Source organism: Drosophila eugracilis, unplaced genomic scaffold, assembly GCF_018153835.1.
Source record: "Drosophila eugracilis isolate 14026-0451.02 unplaced genomic scaffold, ASM1815383v1 contig_1744, whole genome shotgun sequence".
Classification (NCBI taxonomy): domain Eukaryota; kingdom Metazoa; phylum Arthropoda; class Insecta; order Diptera; family Drosophilidae; genus Drosophila; species Drosophila eugracilis.
The window spans coordinates 25862-37888 of record NW_024572582.1 but is presented as its reverse complement, the minus strand read 5'-3'; the positions used below and the strand labels follow the sequence as shown (position 1 = coordinate 37888).

Genomic DNA, 12027 nt, shown 5'->3' with positions numbered 1-12027 from the left:
TGGGTGTACGAATAAATTATGTGCAGACTGTATATGAGCCAAGTTTGAACGATCAACGAGGAACGCTTGGGATCGTTGTCTTGGTAAAAGCGAAATGATTTCTTTATACCAAAATCCTCGGCGCTTTGGATCAAATTATCCTTCAGTATATTGAAGTAAACCATTTTGTCCATTGTTGTCTCAATAAACTGTAGCCTTCCAACACCTGCAGCCGACATAAAGGCCCGTACCATTACATGGCCGTCATGCTTTACCGTCCCTTTCAGGTGTTTGCCTTCAAGCTCTGTATTGGGCTTTCTTCACACATAAGTTCGTCCATTGGAGCCAAAATGTTGAATTTGGACTCATCAGCAAAAATTACGGTGTTCCAGAACCCTATATTCTTTTTAATGTCTTAATGCCCTTGTCTTCCAAGCGGTTTTCGAAAACGAATCCGTGGATGATGGCTTTAACAATATTTTTCTTTTTAGTTGAATAATTATAAAACCGTTTGTTAATTTAATAAAATTTAAGTTGTTTGTTATTTCTAAAATAGCTACCGAAAAACCTGCGTTTTTATTTTGTTAATATCTGCTTTAGTTAAAAAGTTATTCTCACTTAAATTTGAATATACAAGGTGGGTCAAATAAGCTGTGAGCCACTGTCTGTATCAACCACTTAAATAAATTTAAGATTTTATAATTTAATACCAAGAGTAAAATTATAGTAAAGAACACATCTAAACAATGCGCTTTTTCTGACCAATTCTCTAGAAAACTCTAGCAAACCTTTTAAGAAGTTATTCATTTATAGACTATTTTGAAATTTAAGTGTACAAAAACGTTGTAGGCATGGGTTCTTTATATCTCCAACTTATACATATTTTATCATAATCTCGATTTCTGGTATTTAACGAATATTTATAGATACTTTTGCTTAAGAACACATGTACATGTAACTTTAAATCAATTTGACCTGCTAGGGTGCCGCAAGTTCTTCTCAATTTCAAACTGTCTTAGATCGGTTCTTTGCAAAAAGTCTTGGCGCTCCAAATATCTAAAATATGAAAATGCTTTTTAAGTTAACTTTACAAATTTAAGTTTTTCACGAACTTACCCTTCCTTGCCTCTGTTATGTGCACGCAGCTGTTCGTCTATCCCTTCATCTATTTTAAAGTTCTTCCAATCCAGTTGAGACTTTTCCAGCACAGATAATTTTCTTTTTTTTGGAAAATTATTCATAAAAGAACCTATAGCACTCTCATTTAACCGACTTTTCAATGTAGAGAGCCTTGAACTTTACAATAGGTATAGTTCGTTTTTCCTTGTTAGCAGTAACGTTTAGAGTTCTTTTCACTTCTATTTTGGTCAACTCAGGTTTGCTGTTAACATTAAAGTCGGTTTCCTTGTCATGCTCAGTTTGTTTGTTTATTTTTTCTTCGGACTCAACCTTTGTAAGGAAATTGTCCCACAGAACATCGGATCGTGAAGTATCAGCCTCCTCCTCTGATTGCAGTTCGTTCCTTTCAATTCTTCTTATATCGTTTTTGGAGCAGCTAGACTGCCGCGTTATGCGGAAAGCATGCCCAGTATGTTTCTTTGATTTGGTGTAAAAGTTTTTTTCCCGGATTGCCATTCGATTCGTCACTTCCACTTTTATCATTTGAGCTCCCATCATAGGGAAAATAATCTTCATCGGTTTCGCAATCCGTTAAATTATTTTCTTCTAGGTTCATCATTGTACTTTTTTCTCCGCCAGCTTTTTTCAATGGCTCATGTTTCATCCAAACTGCAATTAATGTTAACTAATTTTACACGGCAATGCATATATACATACATACATAAGATTTATTCCACCAGAATTGTAGCTAAATATCATTTTCCCACCATCCAACATTTCTCATGTCATACGTCTGCGAAACCTGTATATCAAAAAATTTAAAATTGATAGCAGAAATGGATGCTGTAATTTTTACTTTCGCTTCGTATTTCCAGATCCAAAAGAAAGCATGTACCCATGTATGTATAATAACCGACGTTGATGACACTGCTCATGTGAGGACTATGTTTGCTTGCGGTGGGCAAGAGAGCCCGCTGCCAGTAAATAGTTCTGATATATGTACATATATGTATCTTATGTAGTGACCTGCAAATAGCCCAATAATTATAAAGCAATCGATACGACACGCACTCTTCAAGAATATGTAAGTTAACGCACCCAGGTTCCAAACTGGGAAACTGCCGAGTTGCAGGCCAGATGCGGTGGCCAACACGCGGAATAAGAAAACCGCCGACTCCGCAATCCGGGGACAATCACCCGGAGCCCGGCCAGAATTGGCCAACACGAACGCCGACTCCGTACTCTGGGGGCACTCGCCCGGTGCCCGCCCAGAACAAATGCGCGGCGAGTGATCGTCAGCAACCGGATACCCAATGCTGATCCGGCATAGCCATAGTTGTGTAATAAATTCATGATTGTTACCTTGTTTATATTAACCTTTACTTTACCTCTTAAGGTATAAGCCACTAACTAAGTAAAAATATAATTAACCAAATCTCTTAATTAATCCGTGCCCCAACGGGTTTGAGTCAATGTTAAAGTAATACTATAAATATCGGTCCAAAATAACTGGCGACCAACGTAACCGACTCACGCGATACGCAGTTCTAATAAATTTACAAATGTAATTGCAAACGATAAACAATTAAAATTAAAATAATTATACAAAAAGTGCAGTGCATCATATTGGCATATAGAGTACGCCAAGCAAACATTCACGATCTTCGCAAGAGCAAATAAAACCAACAACCGGAACGGTAGAAATTACCCTTAACCCTTCAAGAGAAGATGAGAAACAAGACTAGAGAGACGTTACACCTGCACCGATAGAGCGACGACAGCAGCAGCGAGGGCTACAGCGTCGGCGACAGCAGCTGCCCCTGCAGCAGCAACAACAACAAATAAATGTACCAAATGTGAGTAGGCTATTTTACTGAAATCAAAGAAAATAAAGAAAATAAATCCGCCGCTATTTAACCGTGGCAACATTATTAATTCCCTTTTACGCCATTTTTAGTATACATTTTTTATTTATTTCTCTCTACAAAATCTCACAATTTCTTGGTATTTAATTGTGGTAAAAACGAAAATTGTTATCCAACAAGCTCTTATTCGAATTAGCTAAAAAAACCTCAACAAAATTTGCTTGCTGTCTTGAAAAAATATAAAAAATAATTAATAATTATTTAGCAGACCCTTAATAAAATTCTGACTCGCCATGGAATTTTTTTTAAATAAAGCAACGGCCCCATTAACGAAGAAGTTGAGTCAGACGACGAAGTTATTGCAGAGTAGCATCTAGTATTAGGGGGGCATTTATTCGACCTAGTACCCTTAACGCCACAAACACAGAAACCAAACAACCACTTAAAATGTAGGCAGACCAAATTGCGATTGCCGTTGCCGGCGCACTTCAAAACCAACAGGAGCTATTTGATAAGAAATTAGACGGAGTTTAACTTACTTAAAACCAAGGATAGCACCCCACAAATTTAGATATTTCAGGAAATTGAATTAAATCCAGAAATACAGTGCAACAAGCCCCTTGATATGGTCAAGTCGGTTACAGAATTTGACGGTAAGCAGGAAAATTATATCTCCTGGTGACAAGCCGCCACCGCTGGTATTCGAACCATATGACGGTAGTAGTCGACATTACCAAGCTGTTGGTATATTAAACAAGAGGAAACGCTATAGTCGAGTGCCGCTACTTTAAGATACCCGTTACTGTTTTAAAAAACTTTTAAATATTATTTTGCTAGTGGAAATTCACAAGGCGCCACCTATTGTCAGAGGAAGTATGTGAAGATCTTAACCATGTGAAGACCTTAACCTTAATTTCTTTATAAATAGCGAAATATTGTTCCGATTTTAAAAATTAACAGAAATAAGTTATACAAGGTCAAACGATTTCTTACGGTTTCTGAGATCTCAGCGTTCATACGGACGGACGGACGGACGGACAGACGGACGGACAGACGGACATGGCTCAATCGACGTCGCTATTGATCCTGATCCAGAATATATAAGTTAACACCGGCCAAGCGCCCCTTTCCCTTCACCCACTCTCGACCCGGATACCAGACACAGCGACTTCCCTCATCACCCCACTCAGCCAACCCGACGACCAGCAGAGACACAGCAGCGGTAGTGCAGACACCAAACGCCAGCGGCGTCAAAGCGACAGCGCAGCGACAGAACGTCAACGGCAGAATTGCAACAGCAGTAACGTGAGAATGGAAGAGCACTGACCGCCCGCTAGCTGCCTCAGCAATAGCTGCCGCTACCCCTTCCCATCGCCGCGGCCAACCGAAAATGCAAAGCTAGCACCTGGAGAACCGCTGCTATCAGCAGCGCGACAATGGAAGACCACTGACCGATCGCTAGCTGTCTCAGTCATAGCTACCCCTACCCCTGCACACGGACGGAAATGCAACACCAGCACCTGGAGCATAGCAACACTTTGGCCCAAAACCCCCAAAACCGCTGCTGTCAGCATCGGACTGATGCAACCGCTCTGCCAGCGTTATGCAGTTAACAAGCCAGCTTGATTTAGATTTACTTCGATTTGTACCCCCAAAGCCAGCAGACCATTATTATTTGCAACAATAAAACCATTGTAACGTATAAAAGCGATTACTGTTTTATTTTAAAGTAGCTTCGTAAAAAATAAAGTTTGAGCTGTGAAAGAGAGGGACGAAGGGACCTGGAATTGGAAAGGCGAGGATGCAGATAACATTAACTAGGTAATATCCGGGGGAATACCCTCTGGCCATGTCTGGCCATAACTGGCGCCCGAAAAAAAAAAAAAAAGAAACAAATAAAGTGAAAAATATGTGAATAGTTAAAAACTAAAGTATCCAAAAAATGTGAAAGCGTTGTGCGTGTGCATGTAAAAAATATAATTGGTAGTGAATCACATTTACCCGCTGCGGTGAGGATGCTGCCGTTTAGAGCTGGCATTCCCCACGGGCGCAAAAAAATTTACCTGCCGCGGCGATCTGTCCACGTACCCTGTGACGCGGCATATTCGCGGGCACGAAACACTAAGTAATATAAAACAAAAGAGGCGATAGTCCACTGCGGCGATAAGTCCACACCATTGGGTAGCTTATTCGCGAGTGTAAAAATTGCAATTTTAATTAAATAAACACAGATAACCGCTGCGGCAATTAATTTGCGAGCGGCACAAATTATAAACCTATTTTGAAGTAAAAAAAAGAAAAGAAGAAAATTTTTTCCAATTATAAAATATGTGTCGTGTAACTGGCAATCTGCTGGAAAGGCTAACGGATGTGGAATGCATTCAAAAAAAGCTGACCAGTGGATTATGTGTCAACCGTACCTTAGTAGGCACAATGCCAAAACGGTTAAATACGGACCACCGGCGCCGATAAACACAATTACACAGAAATAAAAAATATAGAACCAAAAACACGAATTTTATTAAAAATCGCACAACGCTCAAACGAAAATTACAATTTTGTTTTTTTTTTGGAACAAAAAGAAAATCACATACTAATTCTAATATAATTTCAGAATAATAATCCTGTAAGAGAGAAAACAGAAGACCTCGAAAAATTGAAGCACTGAAAAATTAAAACCACAAAAACAAGAAAAAGGAGGAAAATACTGCGGGTAAGTGAAACGATTCTTTATACGCACGTCTGTTAATACTAATAAAAAAAAAATAAAGTAGAAATTAATTTACAAAAAAAGCAGAAAACTGTTGCTAAATTCCCTGCTTCGACGCACAATTAAATAAAGTGAAAAAACCCTGAGAAAAATTTAACCATAAAAATGGAGGAAATGAAAGAAGTTTTGAACCGCCTTGATGCTACCATTTCGGCCTTAATCACTCAGATGGTGGGCATGAAGGAAGAGGTTAAGAAAATAGGAAATAGGGTGAACGTTTTAGAAACTGACTTCGAGCGACGCAACCCGGTACCGGAGATACCGCTACCATTAATGCGTCCGCGTACGGAATACGAACTCAAGGAGTCTTTGGCCATACGGTATTGCGTAAGGGAGCTTGTGACTTTCGAGGGAGATTCCGAGAAATACAACTCTTGGATTAATAGGGCTCAATCCATTGTTAACGATTTCGAGGTCGTTCGGGAGAAACCCCTATATAGGTCAGTCCTTATTCAGATTAGACAAAAAATTAGGGGCAACGCTGACATGGCACTCAATGCATATAACGTGCGGGATGACGATTGGGCAGAGGTCGAACGGGTATTGGCATTACACTTTGCCGATAGACGAGATGTTGGTACGCTTGAGTACGAACTAGCTCAAATGACCCAGGGAAGCCAAAAACTGGACGATTTCTACCTTAAGATCAATAATCATGTCTCGCTCATAATGAATAAAATTAAGAGCAGGAATTATTCTACGGAGATAACCGATGCTTTTCTTGCCGGTTAAAGGGACAAAGCCCTTTATGCCCTTATAAGGGGAGTAAACGGCGACGCTTCTAGGCTACTGATAATCTGTAAGCCTGCGAACGTCCACGAGGCATACTCTATTTGCCTACAATTACAAAAGATAGAACCGAGGAACCCTGCAACAAGGGCGCCTTTTTTTAGACAGACCTTTAGCCAAAGTCACCAGAATTATAGACCTATCGCACCAAGGCTCCCCCAGACGAATCAGTTTAACAATAACCATTTAAACCATAGGGTACAGATTAATTCGGGACACAACTTTGCTCCCAGCGGAAGCCCGCAAGCCCCCAAAGATTCCAGGGAGCTAGAGAAATTAAGCATGAGTCAAACCAATCAGGCCAAAGTTATAGATCAAATTTTAACTCGCGTCAGGGAGAGGCCGGTGGCATCAAACGAAGCCGGAGCGCTAATTCCAATTTAAACCCCTTCAGAAGAGCCCAAAGGCTTTACCATATCCAGTCTACTCCATCATCAGACCCCGTTCCCAATGAGTGTTATCAACAACATTCTGGTAATGAGGGGGAGGAGCTGGAACACCCATCGCAAGGGGTAGAACATTGCATTCCCTTGGAGGAAATACAGTGTATTGGCGATGGTGAACAAAATTTTATGACCGACGCCTCTCTAGTATACCATACAAAGAGTATGGGACTAAAACAGGGGTCAAGCTGCCATTTCTTATAGACACCGGCGCTAACAAAAATTTTATAAGCCCCAAGAACTCCGCCGGCTCTATAGCATTACCCACACCGTTTGTCGTTCAGTCCGCAGGGGTTAATGTTAAAATAACGCATTGTCTCACTGGACAATTTTACCGTTCTCACCTTTTTTGTCCTTCCGGACTAACGTCATTTGACGGCATCATATGAGACGACACCCTAAGAACCTTAAAAGCCCTGATCGACAGGAAAAATGACCTCTTGACAATATCACCCGATATCAAGATTCCCCTTCTTGCTAAAAAATCCTTAAATGTACACCTACTGTTAGATAAAGTACCCTGAGTCTGCAAGGGAAGCTTTAAACGCTCTCATTGGCGAATATTTCAAAATCTTCGAGCCACTCTCACAAGGAGAGGCCGTAGACACAAGCGTTAGGGCTGAGATTCGCACAAGCACCTCAGACCCTATATACACAAAGAGCTATCCCTACCCTACCAACATGAGAGGGGAAGTGGATAGCCAGATAGAAGAACTCTTGCGGAATGGGATCATCAAACCATCTAAAAGTCCCTATAACTCCCCGGTCTGGGTAATACCAAAGAAACCCAAACCGAACGGAGAGTCACAGTACCGCATGGTTATCGATTTTAAACGCTTAAACGCTGTCACGAGTGCAGACACTTATCCTATACCGGACATAAACTCCATTTTGGCAAGCCTAGGGAAAGCCAAATATTTCACTACTCTCGATTTAACCTCGGAATTCCATCAGATTTATTTGTTGGAGTCTGATACCCCAATAACAGCATTCTCTACAATGAATGGGAAGTACGAATTTCTTCGCCTACCGTTTTGTCTAAAAAATGCCCCAGCGGTGTTTAAAAGAATGATCGATGATGTTTTACGGGAACATATCGGCAAAATTTGCTACGTGTACATAGACGACATAATAGTTTTCAGTGAGGACTATGATAGCCACTGGCAAAACCTTCGCGCTGTCTTCAAGAACCTGGAGAAAGCCAGACTGCAGGTCAACTTAGAAAAAACCAATTTCCTATCAACCGGGTCCATCAAGATTTACACCGATCACCAGCCTTTAACATTTGCCCTAGGCAATAGAAATTTTAACGCTAAGTTAAAACGTTGGAAGTCCCGTATTGAAGAATAGAATTGCGAACTAATATATAAACCAGGGAATTCGAATATAGTGGCTGATGCAGTTTCAAGGGTTACAACGTACGTTAACCATCTGGGCTCTGGCACCGATACCGCCTCCGAGTCAGATTCTATAGCTACAATTCATAGCGCTTTTCAAGACGCATTTAATTTAATCCCCCACGTTGAAACACCGATTAACGTGTACCGAAATCAACTGATTTTTCATCCAGGCCTATCCGATTACTGATGTGAACACCCACATGCCGGATACGTGCGCCACTCAATTCCAATTAACGACTTTACCTCTTCTAAGCTTCTAGACTCACTAAAAAAGTACTTAAAACCTTCAGTAATCAATGGGATTAAAATTACGGACGATTACCTACAACTCCTTCAAACCTGTTGCTTTCAGAGTTTTAAATTGTTTAAAATCCGCATAACACAGCGCTTAGTTCAGGATATTACGGACGAAGAGCAAATTTGGGAAGTCATCGAAGAAGAACATCGCAGAGCGCATAGAAACCCAAAAAGAGGCCCGCATTCAGATCCTAGAGAAGTACTATTTCCCACGGATGTCTAATATCATTCGCACGCAACTGTCAACCTGTGCCACTTGTAAATTGCACAAGTATGACAGGCACCCAAATAAACCACCACTACAACCAACAACTATCCCTAATTACCCATGTGAAATACTTCATATCGACGTGTTCACATTGGAGAAAAAAATTTATCTCAGTTGCATCGACAAATTCTATAAATTTGCTGAACTTTTCTCCTTACAATCGAAATCAGCAATTTATCTTCGCGAAACACTATTGGATGCACTCCATTACTTCACGGCGCCTAGAATGATAGTTACTGATAACGAAAGAGGCCTTCTATGCCCAACTGTCCTAAACTACCTTCGAACTTTGGAAATTAAGCTCTACCATACCCCAACTCAGAAAAGCGAAGTAAAGGGTCAGGTAGAAAGATTCCATTCCACCTTCATGGAAATATATCGATGCTTAAAAGGCGAATATCCCACCTTTAAACCAAACGAGCTTATCTCAATTGTTGTAGACTGATACAATAACTCTGTCCACTCGGTGACAAATAAAAAACCCGTTGACATTTTTTTCAAATGAACTTCTAGAATAAACTACTAATTTTAAACAGCAAACTCTTGAGGACATTCGAGGCCTCATTGAGCACAAACAAAACTTAACCAATAATGGGCGCAATAAAAATAGAGGCGACCCAATTTCCTATAAACAAGGTGACACCGTGTATGTCGCCAATAAACAGATTAAAACCAAAGAAAAGCAGCGATTCTAGGCGGAGGAGGTTGAAGATGACCGAAAGGTCACTATCAAAACAAGGTCGTGAAAAATCTTTCATAAATCCCATCTAAGAAATTAATTTTTTTTTGATCAACAGTGTAGTTCATATTTTTCTCGACATGGAAGACTGGCAACAGAGTATCATAACTCCTCAAAATATTAAAATTTATCTATACAAAAGTGCGTACTGAACATTTCACTGACTCATAACCTTCTTCAAACACAAACAAACAAATAAACATTAGTAATAAACAAAAAAACTCAATAATTCAATTCTTAGTTTAATTTAAGCAAAAACAAAAAAACTTCTCATAACAGGGGAAAATTTAATCAAAATGACAATGAGACCAAATACAATTTTTTTAGTAATAAGAACATATGAATAATACAACAAAATACCAAGAACACCAACACAAACATTAGGCTTAAGACAATGAAACTATTTTAGTATAAGAATCTACATTTCATGTGCACGTAATTCCTTGCCGACGTTACAAGTGCGTCCACAATATACGTGGCGACAACCCTCCACATTTTCAAATATGTTGCACCGGTTGTCCCCTTGCAACAAGGTACCGTCTGGAGGACCAATGGCGTTTTCAAACTGGCTCACGTCATCAATCTAGGCCACATGCAGCAACTCATCGACCAGGTGGCAAACGAGGCCATGGTAGTAACCGACCAACGTATCAACGCACTGGTTGGCCACTATCTGCAACACGCTTCAGAAGGAATCTCGCGCATGGTTGGCGCACCAACACGAGGACAACGCTTAATCGACTGGCTAGGATCAGCCTGGAAGTGGGTCGCGGGATCGCCGGACAAAACGGATTGGAATGCCATCTTGAAAGAAGAGGACAGCTTGGCGAGAAACAACAATCAGCAGATTCGCATCAATACTAAGTTGTTCGACACAACACAGAAGTTGAACGACGTTATCGGGAGAGTTAACGCAATAGATGGGGACTTCCACGTGACGACGGCCGTTCTCCACAAAGCAATTATAATAGCGGACCAGGTCAACGAAATACTGAGGGCCTGCCAAGTAGGAAAGACTGGAGTGGTCAACACGAATCTCCTGGACCACGACGAGGTCGACACAATACTGGCGGAGGTGGACAGCCTCCCTTATCAAAACGTTGTCGAGGCCGTCGAATTTTCTAAACCAACAATCCTGACAAACAGGATTGCTCTTTTGTACATCTTGGCTATGCCCAAGGTAGTGGATAGGAGGTACAGATTGATGAGGATCTACCCAACGATATCCGATGGGAAACAAGTTGTTCTGAAATACAACACATTGGCGATGGACCGCCTGGAAACATACGCCCTCCTCGGAAAGTGTGTATCCATCGGCAACACAACGGTCTGCCGAGAAAAGGACTTGTTGAAATTGGAGGAGGACAGTTGCATACCTAGACTGTTAAAAGGAGGCCAGGCCGAATGCGACTAACTGATGATCAACCAGGAAAAGGTAGATCTAATCGATGACGGCACACTCTTCCTAACCAACTTCAATGGAACGATATCCACACCAGCCAAGAAGTACAAATTAGAGGGATCGTACGTCATACAATTTGACAACGAAACAATCTCAATCGGCGACCGGAACTACAGCAGCTACTCATCAACACACCTTATGGCAAGGCCCGCCGTGCTAACCCAGGTAAAAACAACGGGTTACGAGCTATCGCTGAAATATGTCCACGAATTCAGCATGGAAAACCTAAAGAAGTTATCTGTAATGTCAGATGAGATTTGGATTCCAAAGGAATCCCTAAGCTGCGGGACTCGCCTGCAAACCTGGAAGCGCAGGATACTCTGGAACCCGCAACCAAAGCCTAATAATCTGTGGGACACAGATCTTGTGGTGGGGAGGAGTTAACATCGGCCAAGCGCCCCCTTCCCTTCACCGCCTCTCGACCCGGATACCAGACACCGCGACTTCCCTCATCACCCCACTCAGCCAACCCGACGACCAGCAGAGACACAGCAGCGGTAGTGCAGACACCAAACGTCAGCGGCGTCAGAGCGACAGCGCAGCGACAGCACGTCAACGGCAGAATTGCACCGGCAGAATTGCAACGGCAGTAGCGTGAGAATGGAAGAGCACTGACCGCCCGCTAGCTGCCTCAGCAATAGCTGCCGCTACCCCTTCCCATCGCCGCGGCCAACCCAAAATGCAGAGCTAGCACCTGGAGGTTAGCAACACGTTGGCCGAAATATCCAGAACCGCTGCTATCAGCAGCGCGACAATGGAAAAGCACTGACCGATCGCTAGCTGTCTCAGCCATAGCTACCCCTACCCCTGCACACGGACGGAAACGCAACACCAGCACCTGGAGCATAGCAACACTTTGGTCCAAAACCCCTAAAACCGCTGCTGTCAGCATCGGA

General features: G+C 41.8%; 1 protein-coding gene across 1 annotated transcript; it reads right to left on the bottom strand.

Moving 5' to 3' along the window:
* Positions 1–520: 520 nt before the first annotated feature.
* Positions 521–1805, bottom strand: LOC108113636 (craniofacial development protein 1). Its single transcript, XM_017224341.2, is given in 4 exon segments — positions 521–1035; positions 1096–1277; positions 1279–1611; positions 1613–1805. Coding segments are annotated over 4 exon segments (756 nt in total). The 5' UTR covers positions 1763–1805; the 3' UTR covers positions 521–944.
* Between the last annotated feature and the right edge of the window lie 10222 nt (positions 1806–12027).